Consider the following 25,720-nt stretch of genomic DNA (forward strand, 5'->3'; position numbering starts at 1 on the left):
TGGGGGGAGATCAAGCAAGGTGATCAAGTATCTGGACATGTTCAAGGATGAACTGGGTGCATTGTGTGGTGCTACTGTGAAGTTGTACATGGATCCTCAGGCTACTCCTCCCATTTTCAAGCCCAGGACAGTGCCCTATAGCATGAGAATGAAATTTGAGGAGGAGTTGGAACTGCTGCAAAGGCTTGTAACCATTTAGACTATTCAGTTTTCTCATTGGGTAACTCCAGTTGTTCCTGTCCTTAAAATGATGGTATGGTGCACATATATGGTGACTACAAGCTCACCATTTGCCAGGTTTCCAAATTAAATGTTTATCAGTTACCTAGGTTGGAAGGCTTGTTTGAAACTCTTCAGGGAGGCAAGATGTTTTCAAAACGACGTGAACAAGGGACATCAACAACTCTTGCTCAAGGAAGATTTGAAGCAGTTTGTGACCCATCATGAATGAGGGTTGTTCAAGTCCAAATTTTGTTTTTTGGTCCAGCCTCCAGTCTGATAATCTTTCGAAGTATGATGGACAACCCGTTGCAAAGCATTCCTCAGGTTGCAGTTTACTTGGATGGCATCTTAATTACAGGGAAGACTGAGGAGGAGCACCTCAACAATCTGGTTCAAGTTTTTAAAACGATTTGCAGAGACAGGATTGCATCCAAAGAGGAGCAAGTGTATTTTTCAGACACAAAGTATGTAGTATCTAGGCACAGAACCACTGCACAAGACCTCTCTTATGGATGGGAAAATTCTAACCATTAAGGGACTCTGGAGCCCAGAAATGTGTCAGAGCTTAGGTCATTTTTGGGCTTTGTAAACTATTATGGAAATATTTCTTCAGACCTGTCAACAATGCGCACAGAAGAAGGCATCAAAGAGTGTGCAAGTGTTACTGCATTCGGCAAATCTACGACTCCACTTTCATTCAGACGGAATTTATCCTGTTGTGCGATGTTTCGCCCAATGGTGTGGAGGCGATACTTTCTCATTTAATGGAGGAGGGGCCCGAAAACCCAATAGCTTGGCATCTAGGATGCTGACAAATGCTGAAAAAGAATATTAACAGCTGGACAAAGAGGGTCCAGCTGTCGTTTTATTGGTGAGTAGATTCCATTAGTACCTATACAGTCATTCGTTCACCATACATACTGACCATAAGCCGTTAATGAGTCTTTTCCATGATTCTAAATGCATTCCTCCCATGGCCCCAGCATGAATACAGCGCTGGACACTCACATTGTCAGCTTATCAGTACAATATGGTGTACACAGGGCAGGGGAGGATGACGCAAATGTGGACGCATTGAGTCATCTCCCTTTATTGGATTTGCCATCCATGATAGATAATAGAACAGTACAGCACAGAACAGGCCCTTCGGCCCTCGATGTTGTGCCGAGCAATGATCACCCTAACGCATCCACCATATACCAGTAACCCCCCCCCCATTAACTTTATTTTTTAGGACACTAAGGGCAATTTAGCATGGCCAATCCACCTAACCCGCACATCTTTGGACTGTGGGAGGAAACCGGTGCACCCGGAGGAAACCCATGCACACACGGGGAGGACATGCAGACTCCGCACAGACAGTGACCCAGCCGGGAATCGAACCTGGGACCCTGGAGCTGTGAAGCATTTATGCTAACCACCATGCTACTGTGCTGCCTGTGTTGTGTCCTTTGAGACAATTATCTTACTCGAGGGACTAGCACATTCTCCAGTAAGTGCAAAGCAGATTAAGCAATAGACAGTCGGAGATCATTCTGGTGCAAGTTAAAAGATTTCTGATGCAAGGATGGCTAACTATCATAGAAGGTGATGAGTTGAAACCTTATGTGAGGTTTGTAGGGATGAGTTAACTGTGCAGGATGGATGCTTACTATGGGAATCGGGAATGACCGTTCGGTTCCCTGGTTGTTTGCAAGTCATGGATGAAATTCATGAGGCTCATCCAGATGTTTCTAGAATGAAAAGTCTAGGTCAGCACTGAGGAACTGGGTTTGATCCCAGCCCTGGTCACTGTCCGTGTGGAGTTTGCACATTCTCCCTGTGTCTGCAGGGGTTTTACCCCCGCAACCCAAAGATGTGCCGGTTAGGTAGATTGGCCACGCTAAATTGCCCCTTAATTGGAAAAAAGTAATTGGGTACTCTAAATTTATATTAAAAAAATAGAATGAAATGTCTAGCCAGGTCCTATGTTTGGTGGTCTAATATAGATCTGACTTGGAGGACAAAGCAAAATCATGTCAGATAAACCAGAAGATGGCGTCACCACCACCACTTCATCCATGGGAGTGGCCAGAGAGGCCGTGGTCAAGACTACATGTGGACTTTACAGGACCTTTCAGGAACCACATCTTTTTGGTTGTCGTAGATAAGCATTCAAAATGGTTGGAAGTACATGTCATGAGTAATATTACAGCTCCTGTGACAAGCTATGTCGGATAAGGGCACTATGTTTACAAGGGAATTATTTCAGGAATTCATGCAACCGAATGGTATAAGCCGTTTCATCCGGCTTTGAATGGTCTGTTGGAGTCAGCAGTTCAAGTTTTGAAGGAGGGATTGAAGACAATGGCAGGTGATATTTTGAGTACAAAGCTCTCAAGATTTTTATTCCAGTATTGTATCAGGCTGCAATCCACAACTGGACTCTGTGCAGCTGAATTGTTGTTAGGTGGAAGGCAGAAGTCTCATGTGGATCTGCTTCACCCAGATCTCAGAGCAAAGTGAGCAGGAGATAAGAGAAGCAGAAGGAGGGACACGGCTACCACGCCAAAGAGGCAGTTTAAACGGGATGATCAGGTTTACATTGGGAACTTTGATAATAACCAGAGGTGGTTACCGGGAATAATTTTAAATCAAAGTGGTCCAGTATCTTGGGTCGTGAGGCTGCCACAGAGAGGAGTTTGCAGATACAAAAACATGTTCAATTACATTATGACTCAGTCAGGTGGTTTCAGAGCCAGTAACTGTTACAGATAACATAGCAGGTGGTAATGGAGCTGTGGGCATTCACCAGGTTAGCCAGTTGATTCTGGGGAGATACGTTTATGTTCAGATTGTCAATCTACCTCTTTACCTACGATTCTAGATCAACTGTGATAAGATTCACTAATAGCAAAGCTCCTGACAGACTTTCATATAGTTGAAAGATTACTTTGTTGTATTTCTGTCCTAATGGAAAATTGACATTTATGAGAGAGGTGGTGGGGGAAGAGTGTAATTTTGAGTACAATTATAACCCTTTCTCCTACGTAATTGTTTTACTGGTGCCTGTTGAGGGTTCTGAGCATGTGCGAGCTTTGGCAGGCTTTTCAGTTGGCAGAAGGGTGATCTATTTTTACCAGTGCCCCTGTATTCACAATTGTTACTGTAACTACTGTTCTGAGTTACTGGTATAGCCAAACTTTGTTATTATTTAAAGAAAGAAGTTCCTTTTTTTAAACCACTTATTCGATTACTTGCTTTGTGATCTCAAGTTACCACAGTATGTGTGGCGGTTGGTTAAGTTTAGCACACTGGGCTAAATCGCTGGCTTTTAAAGCAGACCAAGGCAGGCCAGCAGCACGGTTCAATTCCCGTACCAGCCTCCCCGAACAGGTGCCGGAATGTGACGACTAGGGGTTTTCACAGTAACTTCATTGAAGCCTACTCATAAGTGATTTTTATTTCATTTCAACTATGATTCTATCGGGCTTAGAAAGGGTTACGGTGTGAAGAATAAATAGAATCAGCAGGGGTACTTAGCAACTGGAGGCCCTTGTAAGGATAAAAAAATTCTTTTAAGTTTTAGTTTTAGCTGAATTTGTTGGCAATTGGAAACAGGACACCAGAGAGTGAACCTCTCTCAACTGCCAGGAGAAGCTGGAAAGGAGAAGATAGTTGCAAAGATGCAAGCTTTCCTAGGAACCAGATACAGCCCAGATAGGCAGGAAATTGGGAGAGAGAAAAGGTTTAAGATGACTGGAGTTAAAAGTAAAGAAACCAAGATACTGTTCAGAAGAATTCAATGAAGAATAAACAAAGTGTTCTGAGTTAAAGAGGCAATTGCAGTAACTTGATTTAAAGTAGTATAGCACACTTCTGAGGTAAATGAAGCGTTTGATACCATTATAATAGCCTAGGAATGAACAATTAAAGCAATTGTGAACAGTTCATACAGGACTCAAGACACAGAAATCCTAAAGGGGCTGGTGTAATATCCTGGATGGGAATCGCTGTTAAAAGTGGAGTGCAAGCTTTGTTTAAAAGTGTCCGTTGGAAATTCTTGCCTGGATTTCTTGGAAATATAGAAAATAGAAGCAGAAGGAGGTCATTCAGCCCTTCGAGTCTGCTCCGCCATTCATTATGATCATGTCTGATAATCTAACCCAATAACCTCAACCTGCTTTCCCCCCATATTCTTTGATCCCCTTCACCCTAAGTGCTATATCTAACTTCCTTGAAAACACACAATGTTTTAGCCTCAACTACTTTCTGTAGTAACAAATTCCACAGGCTCACCACTCTCTGGGTGAAGAAATTTCTCCTCATCTCCTAAATGGTCCACCCCGTAATCAGACTGGCCATTGGTTCTGGACACACCCACCATCAGGAGCATCCTTCCTGTATCTACCCTCTCTAGTCCTGTTAGAATTTTATAGATTTCTATGAGATTCCCCCAGCGAATACAATCCTAACCGATTCAATCTGTCCTCAGACGTCAGTCCCGCCATCCCAGGAATCAGTCTGGCAAATCTTTCCTGCTCTCCCTCCAGAGCAAGAACATCCTTCCTCGGATAAGGAGAACAAAATTGCACACACTATCCCAGGTGTGGCCTCACCAAGGTCATGTGTAATTGCAGCAAGACATCCCTGCTCCTGTACTCTCATCCTCTCGCAATGAAGACCAGCATACCATTTGCCTTTTTTTACCGCCTGCTGTACTTGCATGCATACTTTCAGGACACCCAGGCTTCATTGCACATTTCCTTCTTCTAATTTATGGTCATTCAGAAAATAGTCTCCTCATTTTTTTCTACCAAAGTGGAAAACCTCGCATTTATCCACATTAAATTGCACCTGCCGTTCTTTTGCCCACTCACTCAACTTGTCCGAATTACACTGCAGAATCTATGCATCCTCATCTCAGCTCGCCCTCTCGCCCAACTTAGTGTCATCTGCAAATTTGGCGATATTATATTTTTTCCCTCCTCTCAATCAATAAATATTGTGAACAGCTAGGGTCCTAGCACCGATCCCCACTAGTCACTGCCTGTCAATTTGAAAAAGACCCGTTACTTCCTACTTTGTCTCCTGTCTGCCAACCAGTTTTTCACCTACCTCAATACACTATCCCTAATCCCACACACTATAATTTTACACACTAATCTCTTAAGTGAAACTTTGTCAAGTTTTCTGAAAGTCCAAATATACCACATCGACTGGCTCCCCCTCGTCAACTCTACTAGTTACATCCTCTCAAAATTCCAGTAGATTTGTCCAGCATGATTTCACCTTTATTAATCCATGCCGACTCTGCCTGATCCTATCAGTTTTCTTAAGTGCTCTGCTATAAAATCTTTGATAGTGGATTCTAGAACTTTCTCCACTACAACAGGCTTACGGGGCTATAATTCCCTCTTTTCTCTCCATCTCCCCTTTTAAATAGTGGAGTTACATTGCATTTCAGGATGCAAACTGCTAAGGGAAAACATTATCATGAGAAGATTTTATCACATTTTATTGGAGTGGAGTTTGGAAAATCTCATGTGATATTCATCTGGGGGGATTCTGAGGAGCAATCCACAGATGCTAACTTGGGTTTAGAGCAGAGTGTGTGTATTTGACCACAGTCATCTTGTGTACTTAAAAGGCTCTTTCTGGGTTTATGGGACTGTTGTATCTTAAGGTGCACTTTGTAATCCATATTAATCTTAAAACCTGTGTGTATCTATTAAACTAAAGGGTGGGGGGGGGGGGGGGGGGGGGGTAAATGAGCACCGTATAATTATCCAACTTTTCACATTTAATAAATATTTTTTTCTTGTTAAAACTAATTAACAGTCCTGTGACTCTGTTCCTCCATGTTTCCTAAAAAAGGTCAAAGTTGTGGCCCTTTGAACCAGGGCCAGTGTTCCATTCTGGGATCGTCTTATCCAGTTATAGGTCCAGGTTTCCCCTGGAAGTCTCCAGGATCACAGATGTCCGTCTTCAGCCAATATGATTCACTCCATGTGATATCAAGAAACTGTATACTGCAAAGACTATGCACCCTGACAATTTTCTGGCAATGGTATTGAAGACTTGTGCTCCAGAACTTGCCGCACTCCTTCCAAGCTGTTCAGTGGAGCACAGTACTGACATCTATCCAGCAATATGGAAAATTGCCCAACTGTGTCCTGTACACAAGAAAAGGATAAATCCAACCCAGCCAAGTCTCACCCTATCAGTCTACTCTCCATCAGCAAAGTGATTGAAGGAGTCATCAACAGTGCTATCAAGCGGCATTTACTCAGCAATAACCTGCTTGTGGACGTTCAATTTGGGTTCCAGCAGAGTCACTCAGCTCCTGACCTCATTACAGCCTTGGTTCAAACATGGACAATAGAGCTGAATGCCAGAGGTGAGGTGAGAGTGACTGCCCTCCACATCAAGGCATCAGTTGACCGAGTGTGGCATCAAGGAGCCCTACCAAAACTGGATCAATGGGAATCGGGGCAAACTCTCCACTGGTTGGAGTCATACCTGGCACAATAGAAGATGGTTGGCATGTTTAAAGGTCAATCATCTCAGCTCCAGGACATTGCTGCAGGAGTTCCTCAGGCCCACCCATTTTCAGCTGCTTCATCAATGTCCTTCCTTCTGTCGTAAATTCAGAAGTGGAGATGTTCGCAGATGACTACACAATGTTCAGCACTATTTGCAACTCCTCCGATAATGAATTCATCCATGTCCAATTGCAGCAAATCCCAGCTTGGGCTGACAGTGGCAAATTACATTCGCGCCACACAAGTGCTCGGCAATGGCCATCTCCTACAAGAGAGGATCTAACTATCATTCCTTCACATTCAAAGGCAATTATCATCGCTGAATCCCCCACAATCAACATCTTGGGGGGGTTACTATTGATCAGAAACCGAACTGGACTAGGCATATTAATACTGTGGCTATCAGAGCAGGTCAAAGGCCTCACAAAGCCTATCCACCATCTACAAGGCACAAGTCAGGAATGTAATGGAATACTCTCCACTTACCTGGATGAATGCAGCTCCAACAACATTCAAGAAGCTTGACACCATCCAGGACAAAGCAGCCCACTTTATTGCTCCCCCTTCCATAAATATTTACTCCCACCACCACTGACGAACAGTAACAGTCGTGTGTATCATCTACAAGGTGCACTGCAGTAACTCACCAAGGTTCCTTCGGCAGCACCTTCCAAACCCACGACCACTACCATCTAGAAAGATAAGAGCAGCAGATAATTTGGAACCCCACCACTTGGACACAATAGGGCATAATGTGTCCACAAGTTTGTTACAGGGGAAACACTCGGGTCTCTGGATGCCACTTCCATTCTCAGCACCCTTCTTTTTGATCTGAGGAGATATTTGTAAATTAAATGGAAGACGCCCCCGTTGTAGTAGGAGGAACGGTAATAGCTGTTAAAACTATAGCAATGGTGCTCATGAAACCTGCTCTTTCAGAATCCATAAGAAAGGGGGATAGATCTCAAGATAATTCAGAAAATTATTGAGTACTGGTGAATGAAGTCAGGCTATTGGAGGTTCTGCATATTTTGTTTCAAAAGGAGATGTATTCTCTTACTCGCCGAACGAAATAAGTAAACAGATTAAAATTTTACGAGATACGGGAGCAGGTCAATCATTGATGGTAGCTGACACAATTTGCATTTCAGGATGTTTTATTAAGGAAAATGTATAAAGGGATATTAATGGAAAGGATGAGCCTGTTTTTTTATGTAGAGTTAATTTAAGAAATAATTTTGTAAATGAAATTATTACGGTGGGAATTATTCCTAAATTAGCCAAAGGAGGGTTAGATTTCATCTGAGGTAATGATTTGGCTTGTGGTGACAGTAATGTGATGACACCTATACTGCAACAGGCAGTTGATAATAGTGATCTTAGTGAATGTTATGGAAACTACTGTGGAGAAAAATGAGACATTGATGAGAACAATTGAGAATTAGTCTGGGAAAGTCGAACATTTGACTGAGGAATTGAATTGCCTAAAGGATAAACTTGAAAAGCAAACTTGACAACAGATTGATCTTCAGTTAAACTTGATAAATTTCAAACTTCAGAAGTATTAATGAAGTATTGTGGAAAAAGCCTTGACCAAGGAAAAGCACAATAATTGGCAGAATGCATAATTAAAAGGCAAAGCTGACAAATAGCTAGAGCTTCGTTGTGTAAAGAACAAAGAGATTTTTGAACTTGAAAGCAAAATTGAAGAACTTATATGGAGTGTCGCAATTTGAAAGTTCTTGTGAATAAAAACTTATTGTGGAATACTGATACAGTTGAGCAAAGAACTGATCTAAGTAATATTACTGATCAAAATCCGTTCAGGACAATAAGAAAAAAATTGAAGTTCCCAATTTTGCAGGAAGTACAAATTGTCAACCAGAAGTGCTGACATTGTAAAATAATCTTTCTAAGTCAATGACTGGAGACACTGATTTGAAAATGTGGGTCGGTGATACTACACAAGATGTAGTAGTTGGAAGAAAGGCAAGTGAACAGTTTGCCAAAGACCATCCAAACGCTGCTAAGAACTGGACTGAGATAGTTCAGAACATGTGCAAAATGGTTGAAGGATGAGAACGAACTATGAAACTTCAGGGAGAGAAAGTAATTTATATAGCTCCAACGGAATTGAAAAGAATTTGTTTGAAATGGAACTGGTAGAAACTACAACACCACAAGTTCAAGGAACAAACAAAGCAAGAGTACAATACTATTCTGAGTGAAGATAAGCATGTTAACAACATATTTGGAACAGCTAAAAGAGATTTTGACAACAGAAGAGATGTTAATGAACAAAAATGACATTTTGACTTATATTGAAGTACAAATTTACAACATGAATTTGGGAAGTGTGTTTGAGAATGGAACTATCCCTACAAGTGGCAAAAAGACAATTGCACTATAAACTTAAATTAAACTTTCTTTTCTGAGTTGAAAACTGGAAATCGGAAGGAAAAGAGACACGAGATTTGATTAATGATAATGTTCCCATGTACAGATTCTGATGATGCTGTTAAAGTTATCTTTTTTGTGCAATTAATTATAATTATATAATACGACACTTGTAATTGTCAATTAAGAAAACTATACATGTATGATGTGATAAGTTGTGGTTAGATATTTGTGTTATGTTTGTGTAAAGTGGATTTAACAACATTGTAAATGATAATGAAGATTTATTTAAAAGGGGGAGGTGTTAGAAAAGAAAGGTATTTGTGTTGGTAACATTAGAAATAAGGTATAGTCTTAAGTGTGTTTAATTTAATGTTTGTGTGCTTGGAAGGGTAAACCCTACAGTTAAATTCATGATGGGGCTAAGATGGGTGTATATGCGGAATTTGTTAAGTTCCAACTGTGATTCTATTGTGCTTAGAAAGGGTTATGGCGAGAAGAATAAAGAGAACCACCAATTAGCAACTGAAGACCCTTGTAAGGACAAAAAATACTTCCAAGCTTTAATTTTAGCTGAATTTGCTGGACGTTGGAGACAGGACACCAGGGAGTGAGCCTCTTTCAACTCTAACCAGGAGAAACTAGATGGGACAAGGGAGTTGCAAAGATGCAGATTTCCCCAGGAATAAGTTACAGTCCAGCTAACCAGGAAATTGGGACAGAAAGAATGTTTAAGATGACTGGAGTTAATAGACCAGAGACCAAAGCATTGTTCAGAATTCAAGGAAGAGTAAACAGTGTTCCGAATTAAAGTGATAATTGCATTAACTATATTTAAAGTAGGGCAGCAGACTTTAGAGGTAAATGAAATGTTGATGCAGGTTTAATACAGTCTGAGAATCAAAAGTTAAAACAATTTAACAACAGTTTATAAGCTGTCAAGACAAAGAAATCCTAAAGGGACTGGTGTAAAATCCTGGACTAGAATCACTTTTAAAAGTGGAGCGGAAATTTTGTTTAAATGAATGAAAAATGAAATGAAAATCGCTTATTGTCACGAGTAGGCTTCAATGAAATTACTGTGAAAAGCCCCTAGTCGCCACATTCCGGCGCCTGTTCGGGGAGGCTGGTACGGGAATCGAACCGTGCTGCTGGCCTGCTTGGTCTGCTTTAAAAGCCAGCGATTTAGCTCAGTGAGCTAAACCAGCCCCTGTCCTTTCGAAATCCTGGAATACAAAACACCAAGGGCAAAGCAAAAGTGTGAAAGAAGATTTTCTAGCATTTTGTTTTTGGGGTGGATTGTGGAAACTCTCAAGTGACAATCGTCTGGGGGGATTCTGAGGAGCAATCCACAGATGCTAACTTTAGAGCTGAGTGTGTGCATTTGACCAGAGTCATCTTGTGTACTTAAAAGGGACTTGCTGAGTTCATGAGACCATTGTGGCTTAAGGTGTACTTTGTAATCCATGTTTTATCTTAAAACCTGTGTATATTTGTTAAGCTAAGGTGGAAGTAAATGAGTACTGTATAATAATCCAACTTTTCTCGTTCAGTAATTTTTTTTCTTGTTAAAACGAATTAGCAGACCTGTGACTCTTCCACCTTTTTATTTTTTTACAAAAAAGTAATAACTGCAGTCTTTAGAACCAGGATTCCATTCTGGGATCTTCCTGTCCAGTTATAAAATCAACTGGGATCGTATCAGCACACAATTTGAAAGAAGGAGGCTCTATGAGCATTGCCACTGCCAGTGATGGTGGCGATCAGCGATTAAGTGCAAAAGACGAGGCTGAAGCATTTAGAACTACCTTCAGCCATTAACTCACTAATAGATGATCCATCTCCTCCTGAGGTCTGCAGGATCACTGGACCCATCTTCAGCAAATTCTATTCACTCCAAGAAATGGCTGAGCACGTTGGCTCCAGTAAAGGCTATGGACCCAGATATCCTGACCATGGTGTTGAAGACGTGTGCCCCAATTAGCCTAGGATATCTGTGCAAAAATTCTTCAAGGCACTGTCCTAGGCCCAAACATCTTGAGCTGCTTTACTTCAATGTAAAGTCAGAAGTGGAGATATTTACCGGATGGTTGCAGTGTTTAGTTCCATTTGCAACTCCTCGTATATTTAAGTAGTCCTTGCCCATAAGCAGCAAGACATAGATAATATTCAGGCTTGGGCTGATCAGTGAGCGCGACACCATCCAGGACAAAGCAGCCCACTTGTTTAAAATTATAAATTTGGAGTACCCAATACATTTTTTTTTCAAATTAAGGGGCAATTTAGTGAGGTAAATCCACCTACCCTGCACATCTTTGGGGTTGTGGGGGTGAGACCCACGCAGACATGGGAAGAATGTGCAAACTCCACATACACTGACCCGGGACCGAGATCGAACCCGGGTCCTCAGTGGTGTGAGGCAGCAGTGCGCTGCGCCACCACTGCGCCACCGTGCCGCCCGTGAAGTCTGGCTTACGATGCTGGGTTGACTGGCTTCTTGCTGCTGGTTAACCAACTTTCTTCTGGGCCTGTACCATTGTTTGGTTCTATTGTCTCTGCTGTTAGTTGGTCTTGCCATATAACATATGCTGATAGTTTTGCCATTCATCAATGGTCCTGATGGTGTCCTTAATGTCTTCCAGTTGGTGCCACCTATGGGAATGCTGCAAAATCCTATGAATGCTGTAACAACAAAATTTGTAAGAACCTCAACCAATAAAGTCAAGTGTCCTGTGTTCGTTGTCAGGGTAAGTACTCAAAAGAATGTGAGTAAGAATTAAAACTGGTTTGTTAAATTGGACTTTAAGAGTCTGTCAGCTGCATTTCCCACTAATTGGGACTAAGAAATGTTTACTGACCAAGACCCCGGTGCTTACATTATAGCGAAGGAATGGGTGGACTTGAGTCAAGTTTGATTGTATATTCTGATTCAAAATGTTGTAGTGGAACTGGCATACAACATTGGCAATGTGAAAGGTATGGGGGAAAGCATCTTCCATTCAATGTCTCTCCCCCCCAAAACATATATTCCAATTAAAATTGATTCATCTGCTCTTGCCACTTAGTATATCTGGAAACTATCTTTCTTACTGCCTCAATCTTTTCCACTGTTTCTATACCACTGCTCACAGTTAAGATACATTTGTATGCTCATGATTACCATAATGCCTTGCATAACTTCAACATCACTTGTATGTAATTGTAATTTACTTCCTATTATTTGCTTTATCTTGGTTATTTATTCACTGCACTGACATTAATTGCACTTATCAATCATTGCTTTTTTAACCTGCCTTTTGTCATCCAAATGCATTTTCTACTTTTAATACCATCATTTGTTATATCTCTAGGTCATAACATTTTATTTCTGTGCCCAATGTAGATGCACAGTTCATGTAAAAACAATCAGCAAGATCATTACTGTTTTGAACAGTGGGAATTGTATTCCAGTTCAAGTCCCTAACCTGTTCTCGCTCAGGTCCTTTGCACCTGGTATTAACCAATATAGGCACAAAAAAACCGTTGCCCCAAACTGGCTGCCGAATTATCATTTGCAGTTCAAGCAACCACAACTTGTGTGCAAAACACCCCTGAAGAAGCAACAGTGGGAATGTGCACACATGGGTTGGTCATTGTGTAAACTACTACATGATTAGCGATGAAGCACTTTTACTGTCTTAAAGATACCATATAAATGCAAACTGTTGGATGTGCTGCCATAGCAGCGACACAAAATTTACCTGATTCCCAAGAATAAAGTTTAACAGCCTCAAGAAAAGCTATATATACAAAATATGTTTGTAATCCTTGAACTGCGATGCCTCTTGTTGGTGCAATGCATCAAAGAGCTGTAAACATTTTGTTGCACTGAGAGTATTGAACATGTTTGAATATCTGAATAATTGTTTTTGTTCTATTTTTAGTGGACTCCTGAAGGAAGGCGGTTAGTTACCGGGGCTTCAAGTGGCGAGTTCACTCTCTGGAATGGGCTCACGTTTAACTTTGAAACTATTTTACAGGTATGAGAGTCTCCAGTACAATGCCAAATGGGGAGGGGCAGAGAGAATATAAGTTTGTCCTGTTACAGCAATTGTGTTGTCACCATAAATCTCAAACACTGAACGACAGATGTCACCAGGATAACCAACAGATGTGATTATATTGGTAAACTGATGGCACAAATACTCATCCATTTGGGATAGATGTGGGCGAGACTTTTCATTTCCTTGCTTCAGGAGGTATCCTGTTGGTGGTGTGTAATTGAGCTTCTAGGCTATATTCCTCAGTAGCTACAGTAACACTGCTCTTGATACTGTGATGACTTGTAAGTTTTCTCCCTTTCTGAACTTACTGTCTTCCCATCCATCTCAAACATGTCATATCCTGACCACAGTTGGGCAGCTCATTATCAAGGCCACCAAAATTGGTTCCCCTCCATTCATGTAAGCAGGACAGAGCGATTCCTCATCCCAGTTTTCCCTGTTGCTCTTTGAAGATGCTTTAATTTTATTTATTGTCACATGTACCGAGGTACAGTGAAAAGTATTGTTCTGAGTACAGTCCAGACAGATCGTTCCATGCATGAGAAAAACGTAGGACATAGGTAAATTCACAATGTAAACACATAGACTCAGGCATCGGATGAAGCAAACAGAGTGTAAGGGAACATAAAAGAGAAAGTTTAGAGATGGTGTAAGTGTTAGAATTAAGTTTAAAAAGGTTAGTAAAGTTATAAAAGATGTAGGAAGAGAATCTGTGGGAGAGAGCTCGCAAAGAGTCACCACGCTCTGGCGCCATCTTGGTGCTGTGTCCTACCCTGGTGCATCCTGTTGGTGGCCCAGGCTGAGATTGAGAGCCTGCAATCTGGGGATTTGTAGTCACAAATCATCTTTCCTGTCTTGTGTTGCGGTGCATGAATGTTGCAGGTCTGCAATGTTGACTGAGTGTACTCTGCGTCAAACCTTCCCAATTGCTATCAGTAAATGCAGTTATTTATATTTCCTTCATTTGATTCAGGATTTCGTCATTCATCATTTTTCTTCTCCCCAACACTTTCTAATCAGAACTGTGCAATTCCCAATTCTGTTCTGTAATATATCTACCCCAGTATTTTTATGTATTCAATTACTCACATTCCACTGCATACTCTAGATATTCATCCTTAATTTAGTTCTGCTGTTGAGCTGAATTCTTATTTTTGCAATTACCCGGTTGGGGTGAGTTCCAGGATATGGAATGTTATGTATTGAGTTCCAGAAGTGCTTCTTAGTAATGATTTACTTTCTCATGCATCTTATGCCACCTTTGGGTATTTCTCATGTAATATTTGGAGACCCAACCTCAGTTAGTAGATTTCTCATGGTAATCTTCAGTCTGTCTCTTTCACCGGAACTCATTCCCTGTATAAGCATTGAACTTCCTTTCCCTCCAGATTGCAGCCTGTAAAGTTAATACAGGTGACTCAAAGACTCCCAGACAGTTCCTGGGATTTGATTTCATTGATCTGGGCTAATATGCAGTAGTTGCATGAGGTACCGACTCTCTGCTCCTCACAGTTTTCACAGTAACTTCATTGCAGTGTTAATGTAAGCCTACTTGTGACACTAATAAAGATTATTATTATGTGTTGTTGCACTATTGCTACCACTGACAGATTTGTAGGCTGCTCTTGTCCATTTTACCAAGACCGCTGTTGATACTGGATGAGGGTTGTCCTTTCCAGGGGCAACAGTCCGATTTACCTTTGCAGCGATTTTATCATCTGTAAACACCTCTGGAGTGGCAGCTGTAAGATTGTGGACCTCCATTATACTGAGCAACCAAAAGGCCTTCATGTGTTGGTTATCCTGGTTTAGGAGGTGTTGGGATATTAAATATTCCCCAAAACAAGCATCTGAACTAATGCTTTGGTTAAAAAAAGAGTTTATACATGAAACTTTCATGTGAAATGGAAACTAATATCCACCTGAGAATGTAACCATTTTGTTTCTCACAGGCTCATGACAGTCCAGTTAGAGCCATGACTTGGTCTCATAATGACATGTGGATGCTGACAGCTGACCACGGTGGATATGTGAAGTATTGGCAGTCCAACATGAACAATGTGAAGATGTTCCAAGCTCACAAGGAGGCGATTAGAGAGGCCAGGTGGATTAATGCTATGCAGTTTTCCATAGGGATTGGTATAATTATATTGTCATTTCAATGTATTCTATGTGAAGTTGTGCATGGTTTCTATGAGACCCTGGGAGCAATGCTTCACATTTTATGCTCAATATTTCATTTGTTTCCTCTTTGGAACAAAGTGCCACATTGTCTGCTCTAGAACTATGGTTGTGGTATTGATAAGTTGCCATTTTGAGAAATGTGGATGTTGACCGTATGCTGTACTGCTCAGAGCTTTGCTGCAGTGCTAATGTATACAAGTATTCCTTTTTATGAGTTCTTTGTAAAGCAAGATTTTACATTTTTAAATAAAGTATTTCCTTTTTTCTAAAACTGATAAAGGTTAAACTTCAGAATAAAGCCAGTTTCAACACCGAAGTAAATGGTCAGCGAAGTCCCAATGGTGGTGATCTGTGCAGGGATTAAAATAAATCCTCAATCACTGGCATTCAGCTACATCCAGTGGCAAACAATATTGAAGAACTTGAAAAAGAAATTAAATTTAAAAACCATTTAATATTTCCAGCATCAAAATTGTAAAATAAAGTGGCGCGTTTGCAGATTGTAACTCTTGCTTATCGCACACTTTGAATTCATTTGCAGGGATGAGAGCTGTTTTAAAAACAATATATATATATATAATATCCCATTTCACCTGGGTTTCCATTACATTGAGAAAGTCATGTCACAGTTTTTCAGTGTCTTGGCTGACTACATTATAGCATTAGTTCTTCTAAAGCCTTCCATTTGGAAAATGGAGCCAAAATGATCCAGTTAGTAGTTAGTTGAAGCAAGGTATTTTCCAAGGATCCTAGGGGAGGGTTCTGTTTCCAACTGCTTTAAAATCTGCAGTGCCAGGTTAATGCCTGTCTATGCCCTGATTTTACTCTGAGGTGCTGCACCAAGTGTGGTTGATCGAACTGCACCTTTTGAATGTCAAATATTTGCAATGTGACACTTGCACTTTTAAATTTCACATTTGCAGATACCTTTCACTTCTCAGATCAGAAAATCATTTGGAACGGGATACTATAGATATCTGATTTTAAAATACACAGGGACATTTTTTTTTACAATGAAATCAAGTGGCCTGTTGCCCATACCTTGTTCCCCAATGCCATTTCTGTATTCTGACATGTAGTATTCTTTTATAACTTCCCTCTCATCCCTGCTTCTGTGAATGATGTAACTGGGGATTATGCTATGTAAAAAGTGCTTTGTAGCAAGTGTTAACAGGAAGATAGTTGGAGCTATTTAACGTTATTGCCATTCAGGATGGCATTTGCATGTGGACTCCAAGGAGCAGTGTATAGTAGCGCTGCCTTGCCGACCTTTAAATGGTGTAGTCACTGTTTCTTCATCTAGTTGGTAACGCCAGAAATGGCAGTGTGCGCAGTGGCTTTGGCAGCAGGAAACTCAACAGCTCAAGGACTTTCTCTTTAACATAGTGGAACTTCGATTATAGGCATGCCTGCCATTGGACACTCAATTATAACCAATTATAAATTTCATGGGCTTCCTTAGTTGTATATAATTTTGCAATTAAAATATGGTGAAATGTTCTTAAAAATAGAATTTTCGCACCACCTGGAGTCTTGACCCAAGAGAATTAATAAGTACAGAATGACTAATACCTGACAGAATGTACTATTCCAATGTTAGGCTTTGAGTCTGGGAACACGATGTGAATCAAGGCTTTTTGTCTGAGAACCCAGTAGGAGTCAAGTCAGTGCTTTGTGTCTGGAAGCTCAGCAGGAGTTTATGTGCCGGTGTTTATTTTAGGATACTCGTGTTTAAATGAAAACAATGTGGATCTTACTTGCACACGCAATTAATTAATCCTTATTAATTAATCTAAAATCAGTTGAAAGTTTAAAAAAAAACTTGATATCAAACTAAGTATAAGGGGACTTTCGATTGTCTGCCAATTTCTATTTCCTGCTGGGGGAAAAATCCTGTCCCACATTGGCGGTTAATTGAGGTTCCAATGTAAAGCATTGTGGTTATTCTAGTTAACTTCTGGAGCCCATTTGTACAGAGCGCTTATGCGAGGATGCTCCAGATTGGGCTCAATTCGGCTCCTGTTAAATGCTGATCTCTTTCCCCTACTGTGTGTCTTCATGTAACAGTTTCTCACCTACGGATAATAAATTTGCCACATGTTCCGACGACGGCACAGTTCGAATCTGGGACTTTCTTCGATGCCACGAGGAACGCATTCTTCGAGGTATGTACAGCAAAGCTCTACTGTGTACTGAGCCTAGCAATTTAAATGAGTATGTACATCTGACATTGTCAACAATCCAGCACACCAGTGCTTAAATAGGCTATGACAATGAGTCAAAAGTCTCCTTTAAACCCCATTTCTCGTCTCATGCAGAGAGTAGCAAAACATTTGTCCTGTTAAAACATATCGCACATATTTACCCTTAATTCTGTGGTGCCTCTTCTGTTCCAGATAATTTTGTGTATCATGTCATGTGTCCCCTCATTTGAGGTGCTAATATTTAATAACGTTTAGTGGGATGCTCACCTTTGTAATGTGTTTTTTTGGGGGGCAAACTGTGATTAAGGTGGTTTTGAAGTTTTGTGGATCACCATTTCACCATTTGCAAATGCACGTATGTTTGCTCCCAGAATCTCTGCCAGAGAAATTAAATCTTGCTGCTTGAGCGCATGAAAAACATACCTTGACAAAAAGGCCTTTCAGTACATACACGCACTCATCACTCTTACAACCAATCCCAAACAGTTAGTGCACAGTAGTTCATAAGACACACCCAATGCTACCTAAAATCTATTCTGCAATCTGGAGGTTGTGGTTTAAACATGCTGCTGATTATTGTCAGTGTGTTTTATTTCTCAATCAAGTTAGGTTCAGTAATCCCTGGGACTTGAAAGAAAGACTTGCATTTCTGTAGCCTCTTTCAGAATGTTGCGCAACACACTAAAACACTTTTTGAAGTGTGGTCACTGTTGAATTGTAGGAAACCAAGCAGTCAATTTATGTACAGCAAGCTCCCTCATAAATTGCAGTGCGGTCATCCTTTTAGTTGAGCGATAACTGTTGACCAGGACATTGGGGCGCACTGCCTTACTCCTCCGTAAGATCTGTTACATCCACCTGAGAGGACAGATGGAAACCTCGGTTTAGCAACGTATCTGAAAGACGACAACTCGACAGTGAACCCTCCCTCAATACTGACCCTCGAATTCCAGTCTAGACTTCGTGCTCATGCCAGGAGTGGGACTTGAAACCAAAACCCACTGACTCAGATGAGAGTGCTAACACTTAATCACAGCTGACACTTAACTACTTATGTCCAGGTCCAGACTGTGCTAAAGGAGGAGCACGTGTATCAGTTGGGTATGTCCAGTACCAATTGGATGTGGGTCTATGGCACAGGGATGACCTTCTTTAGCATTATTTCATTGTTAGTCTGTTCCACATGTATGCCAAGAGGTTTCAGTATTTGGTGAGGAGAGTGTTTAGAGAGAGGTAAAGATTTCAAATGTTATTATATAAATATTCCTGTTTTGTTCTAAGTGAAGGCTTTATTGCCTTGAAGAATTCCCATTTTTTATTTTTCATAGCAGTCATAAAGTTCAAAGTGCAAACATATTCAAAAGTAGCATATATTGGGTTGCCTGCTTTTATGCTCACTACTTCATCTTTTGTAAACTGAGAAATCTGTTGTCAAATATTTAGTGCGCGACAGATTTTAGGGAATGATTAAATGACTGCAGTAGAATTTGCTTATTCGGAAGATATATTTCTCCTGAAGGCAGTGTTGTGTTGAAGTTCTCCAGTTACCTTGGCTCGATGGCTATTCATGTGTGGTTAAAGATGATTAGTGATCTGGAACTGCAGCAGTGATTAAATTGATATTTGTATTAATTCGTCTAGCACTGTATAGCATCTTAGTTAAAAGACAGCGTCTCCAATAATGCAGCATTCTTCATAGATCAAGATCTCAAATCCTGGTGCAAGCTGATATCCACATTCTTCTACCTTAGAAGCAAGAATGTTATGAAATGAGTGAAGCTGATATGAAAGTTGCTTCTGTCCTCTCCCCAATCCAAAACAATCCCAGAAATAATTGTCAAGTATTATCTCAATATTACCCAGTATTGTCAAGTTAACGTAGATCAGACTAGATCAAATCTGGGTCTACCTTGTGGCTTTATGTCGCACCACATTGTGCATTCTTTGATTAGTGAGTCACTCGGGGAAAGTTCTATTCAGAAATGTTCAAGTTTCTATCCTCTACACCTAAACATGTACTTGTTGGGTACCCCTTTCCTGAACTGTCGGCAAGCAGGGTAAATATTTTCACGCCTTTAATGCCCAAACGCTGTACAAATTATAATACGCATACATACAACTGAAACAATGGCCTAATAGTGCTACTTACCATTAATGTGGCGGATGAGGTTGTGTGTTTGAGCAGAAACACAATGTTTGGAGTGATAGGTGAGTTTTGTGAATTCCCCAAGTGGGAATCATGCCACTTGACCAACGAGGTGAAAGTTTGAATCATACTTTTTTGGGGGGTTTTCAACATCATACCATCTTTCCTTAGCTAACTCACCGTTCACCCCAACAGATATAGTCTGAAAGAAAACCTGATTTAGTTCTGGGCTCAGTTAGACTGGAGAGTTGCTGGGCTCTCTAATGTACAGCGATTAGAGGCGAGGCCTTTCTTTGTCATCGTCTTGGAATGCCTGTGCTTTCATTGATCCATCATGAAGTAAATTAGAATCATAGAATTTTGTAGCACAGAAGAAGGCAATTTGACCCATTGGGTCTGCACCGGCTCCTGAAAGAGCTCACTAGCTAGTCCCATTTCCTAGCCCTATCTCCATAATCCTCTAAATTCATCACTTTCAATTATATATCCATCTCTCTTTTGAAACTTCCTGTGGAATCTGCTTCCATCACTCTCCCAGGCAGCGCATTCCAAAAACAACACTGAATAAAGAAGTTTCTCTTCATCTCACTCCTAGCTCACTTGCTGACCATCTTGAAATTGTGACCCCCTAGTCATCAAAATTGTTCATAATTTTAAACACCTCAAAAAGGTTACCTCTTAATCTTTGTTCTAAGGAAAACAAGCTTTCCTTGTATATAAAATTCCTCATTCCTGGTATCATTCTAGTCAGTCTCTGCACTCTCTCTCTAGGGCTTTAACATCCTTAAATAAGGTGTCCAGAACTGAACTGAATATTCCAGATGTGGCCTGACCAATGATTTGTAAAGATGTAACAGCATTTCCTTCCATTGTACTCCATTCCTCAATTTATAAACCCAAGGATCCTATAAGATACATAGAAGTAGAAGGAGGCAATTTGGCTCTTCGAGCCTGCTTCTCCATTCATTATGACCATGGTGGATCATCAAGTTGAATACAGTGATCCCGCCTTCCTCCCCCATATCTCTTGCTTCCTTTAACCTCAAGATCTATCTAATTCCTTCTTGAAATTACACAAAATTTTGGCCTCAGCTACTTTCTATGGCAGTGAATTCCACAGATTCACCACTCTCTGGGTGAAGACTTTTCTCCTCTCCAGTCCTAAAAGGTTTACCGCTTATCCTTAAACTATAACCCCTAGTTCTGGACTCCTCCACCAACGGGAACATTCTTTCTGAATCTACCCTGTCTAGTCCTGTTAGAATTTTATAAGTTTCTATGAGATCCCCTCTCACTCTTCTAAACTCCAATGAATATAATCCTAACCAATTTAGTCTCTCCTCATATGACAGTCCTGCCATCCCAGGAATCAGCCTGGTAAATCTCTGCTGCACTCCCTCCATATCAAGAACATCCTTCCTCAGATAAGGACACCAAAATTGCATACAATACTCCTGATCTGACCTCCCCAATGTGCGATACAATTACAGTAGAACATTTCTTTTCCTATACTCAAATTCTCTTGTTATGAAGGCCAACGTACCATTTGCCTTCTTTACAGCCTGCTGTACCTGCACGCTTACTGCGACTGATGCATGAGGGCACCAAGGTCTCGCTGAGTATCCACCTCACAATTTACATCCATTCAAAGAATAATCTGCTTTCCTATTTTTGCTACCAAAGTGGATAACCTCACATTTATCCACATTATACTGCATATATGTCCATTCACTCAGCCTGTCCAAATCCCGCTGAAGCATCTTCCTTACAGCTCACCCTCCCACTTGGTTTTGCAAATTTGGAGATAATACATTTAGTTCTGTTGTCCAAACCATTAATATAAAATGTGAACAGGTGGCGTGCTAGGACTGATCCGTGCGGTACCCCACTAGTCACTGCCTGCCAATCAGGAAGAGACCCATTTATTCCAACTTTTTGCTTCCTGTCTGCTAAACCAGCTTTCTATCCATCTCAAGACACTATCTGCAATCCCATGCACTTTAACTTTACAAACTAATCTGCTGTGTGAGATCTTGTTGAAAGCCTTCTGGAACTCTCAATAAATCACATCCACCGGGTCTCCCTGGTCAACTCTACTAGCTACATCTTCAAAGAATTCCAGTAGATTTGTCAAGCATGATTTCCCTTTCGTAAATTCATGCTGACTTTGTCTGATTATACCACTGCTTTTCAAATGCTGTGCTATGAAATGCTTGATCATGGACTCAAGCAACTTCCCTCCTACTGACATTAGGCTCACTGGTCTATAGTTCCATTTTCTCTCCACCTCCCTTTTTAATAGCGGGTTACATTAGTTACCATCCAATCTGTAGGAACCATTCCAGATTCCAAAATATTTTGGAAAATGTTCACCAATGGATCAACTATTTCTAGGGCCTTCAGTATTGTAGGATGAAGATCATCAGGTCCTGGATATTTATCTGCTTTCAATCTCATTAAGTTCTCCCAAACCATTTATCTACTAATATTAATTTCCTCTAGCTCCTCACTAAAGCTTGTGTTACTCAGAATTCCGGTACATTATTCATGTGTTCCTTCGTGAACACACAAGCAAAATACAAATTTAGTCAGGCAGCACAGTGGTGCAGTGGTTAGCACAGCTGTCTCACGGCACCGAGGTCCCAGGTTCAATCCCGGCTCTGGGTCACTGTCCGTATGGAGTTTTTAAAAATAAATTTAGAGTACCTAATTCATTTTTTCGAATTAAGGGGCAATTTAGCATGTTCAATTCACCTAGCATGCACATCTTTGGGTTGTGGGGGTGAAACCCACGCAAACACGGGGGGGGGGGGAATGTGCAAACTCCACATGGACAGTGACCCAGAGCCAGGATCGAACCTGGATTCTCGGCGCCGTGAGACTGCAGTGCTACCACTGCGCCACCGTGCTGCCCTACTGTCTGTGTGGAGTTTGCACATTCTCCCCGTGTTTGCGTGGGTTTTTCCCCCACAACCCACAGCTGTGCAGGGTAGGTGGATTGGCCGTGCTAAATTGCCTCTTAATTGGAAAAAAAAGAATTGGGTACTCTAAATTTGGAGAAAAAAAAAATACAATTTAGTTACTCAGCCATTTCTTTGTTCCCCGTTACGAATTCCCCTGTTCCTGACTATAAGTGGTCTACATCAGTTTTTATCTATCTTTTTCTCTTTACATACCTATAGACACTTCTACAGTCAATTTTTATGTTCCCCGCTAGCTTACTTTCATATTGTATTTTGCCCTTCTTAATCAATCCATTGATCCGCCTTTGCTGAATTATAAATTTTTCCAAATCCTAGGGTCTACTGCTTTTTCTTGCTAATTTGTATGCCTGTTCTTTGAATCTAACACAATCTCTAATTTCCCTTGTAAGCCATGGTTTTGCCACAGTTCCCCTTCTACTCTTGTGCCAAATAGGATAAACAACTTTTGAAGTTCACCTATTCATTCGTTCCTTGATTGTCTGTCCGCTGTCCTTTCTTTCAATAATGTTTCCCAGTCCATCATAGCCAGTTCATGCCTTTATAACAACTGTTTGAACTTGCCTGGCCACCCAGCGAATTATGCACTTGAACCCCGAAGTCCCTCTGCTCCTGTACTCCCCACAAGTTGTACTCTGAGCCTGTATTCATAGAATCATAGAATTTACAGTGCAGAAGGAAGCCATTCAGCCCATCGAGTCTGCACCGGCTCTTGGAAAGAGCACCCTATCCAGGCTCACACTTCCACCCCATCCCCATAACCCAGTAACCCCACACAACATTAAGGGGCATTTTGGACACTTAAGGGCAATTTATTATGGCCAATCCACCTAACTTGCACATCTTTGGCCTGTGGGAGGAAACTGGAGCACCCTGAGGAAACCCACGCGCACACGGGGAGAACGTGCAGACTTCGCACAGACAGTGTTACCCAAGCTGGGAATCGAACCTGGGACGCTGGAGCTGTGAAGCAATTGGGCTAACCACTATGCTACCGTGCTGCCATGTTTCTTCTCTCAAAATGCATTACCGTACATTTCTCTGCACTGAAATTCATTTGCCAAGTGTCTGCCCGTTTGGCCAACTTCTCGATGTCTCTCTGAAGTTGCTCAGCATCATCCTCACAATTCACTATTCTCCCTATCTTAGTATCCTCTGCAAATTTTGAGATTTTGTCCTCAACCTCCCATCTCTAAATTGTTTATATAAATCAAAAAAAGCAAGGGCCCCAACACTGAGCCCCGGGGAACACCACTTTCAACGTGTCAAGCTACTCTGCTTTGTCTGAGTGGCCTATTATAAAGTGCAATAAATAAAACGATTAAATAAAATCCACCATTAAATAATTTCTCCCACATCTCTTCCCCTCCGCCCTAACCAAAAATCTGTCGTATACACAAGGGATATTTCTGCTGGCTTTGGCAATGTAAAATTTTGTTACTGTATGTTTTGTCATGGGGTCATTTGGTTTGTGGTGAATTTCAACCCATATCCACCCATGCTGATGCGGTGTGGAAGATCAACAGATAACTTGTTTTAAGCCAAGCTCCTTGTGGACAAGGGCCCACAGCATAAAGGTGTTCTGATGTTAATTGCCAGTGTCTGAGGTTGGTATTAAAGCACATTCTTGTGTCGGAGTCACAAATGTGCTTGTGTTCTGTGACATGATGTATTGCTTGTGTGCCCTTGATACTGCTGCTATAGATAGAACTATTTTACTGAGCACTAATTCTTGCACTGGGGATAAAACTGCATTAGTCTTTAATACAATATCTTTGGGAATGTAAAATAGATTTGAAATAAGTTCTCACCGCAGGTTTCATCATCATACAGAATAAAGAAGTTTTCATGCTTCATTTCTAAATACACTGATAATTTACTGGGCTGACAACAACCACGGAAAGCTGTTTAGAACAGTAGCTCCTGTTCTAGTTGAATATCTAGCCTGAATTGGTCGAATATATAGCCTGAATTATGTCCTGACTGTTTGTGTGTACAGTGTAGAAGAGTTAGCCAGTTGTGTGTAACCAATTCAAAGCCGGTTACTCCAAATAAAACCTCTACCGTGAGGTTAACTGATTCAAACACTTTCACTTCTAATGTACTCCTGTCCCAAGCCTGCATTTGCAGTGTCTTAGAGGCTTAGGATCTGACCAAATCTCATTCAAAGATCACATGGATATATTTATATTTTATTCCAGTTTGTTGATTGGTGATCTGTGCAAATAATTGTGCTCAAGCCTCTCCATTCCTCTTTGTTTTCCATGATAGTGCCTCACTCCTGAGTCAGTCACAGCAACTTATATAACAATGCATCTAAACTAACCTCTAAACTTTTATCAGCATTCAATTTGAATGCTACATTATGAATCCGAATCCTGAATGCAAACATATACTGTGGACTCCAAAATGGTATTGGTTAACGAGGCCAAACTGCCTTGCAGAATTCAAACCCAGATCTCAAAATTGAAAGGGTAGTGTTGAAGTGTACCAGTTCACCTAGGACCATTATCTTTTTTCATTATTTCTAAAATGTTCGTCCTCGTTCCAAGAGTATTTTAGTCTGTGGTTATTAAGTAAAACCTATTTAAATGTATAGTGAGTTCATTAACACCCAGGCTGTGACTGTACTGCCCAACCGTAGTAATGATGGCAAAACTGACTGCCGTCATTACTCCACTGAGAATGACGGCAACTTCTGGAGACCCAACGTAGTGCAGTAATCCAGAAGTTGCCGTCATCGATTCTTTACCTCTCAGAAGATGCACTGTTGAGGCACCCCCAAACTGCAATCATTAAATTGATGGAAAACATACACTCATGCTATTAGTCTCACTGTTAAAAACCGTTGAAAATGTCGCACCTTGTTGAATGAGGTGTGATTGGGTTTTAACAGCGTGCCAACTTCATAATTACCGCTAAACAACCTCACTGCCCCCAATGAGCTAATTTTACATTTGTGGAATGTCAAATTTCTCCATAATAAAAAATCCACATCATTTTTTAAAATGTTGTTTAA

The 25,720-nt window shown here is 40.9% G+C and overlaps 1 protein-coding gene across 3 annotated transcripts in view; it reads left to right on the forward strand.

Annotated features, from left to right (window-relative positions):
• The window catches only part of wdr33 (WD repeat domain 33), a 141,319-nt gene that overhangs the window by 50,676 nt on the left and 64,923 nt on the right, over positions 1-25,720 (forward strand). For all 3 annotated transcript variants that reach the window (XM_038816089.1, XM_038816090.1, XM_038816091.1), the window contains 4 exons: positions 11,786-11,890; positions 13,067-13,162; positions 15,139-15,290; positions 17,438-17,535. In XM_038816089.1, the coding sequence (XP_038672017.1) occupies positions 11,786-11,890; positions 13,067-13,162; positions 15,139-15,290; positions 17,438-17,535 (451 nt within the window). The remainder of the gene's footprint in view (positions 1-11,785; positions 11,891-13,066; positions 13,163-15,138; positions 15,291-17,437; positions 17,536-25,720) is intronic.

The sequence above is a fragment of the Scyliorhinus canicula genome, chromosome 13, assembly GCF_902713615.1.
Source record: "Scyliorhinus canicula chromosome 13, sScyCan1.1, whole genome shotgun sequence".
Taxonomy (NCBI): domain Eukaryota; kingdom Metazoa; phylum Chordata; class Chondrichthyes; order Carcharhiniformes; family Scyliorhinidae; genus Scyliorhinus; species Scyliorhinus canicula.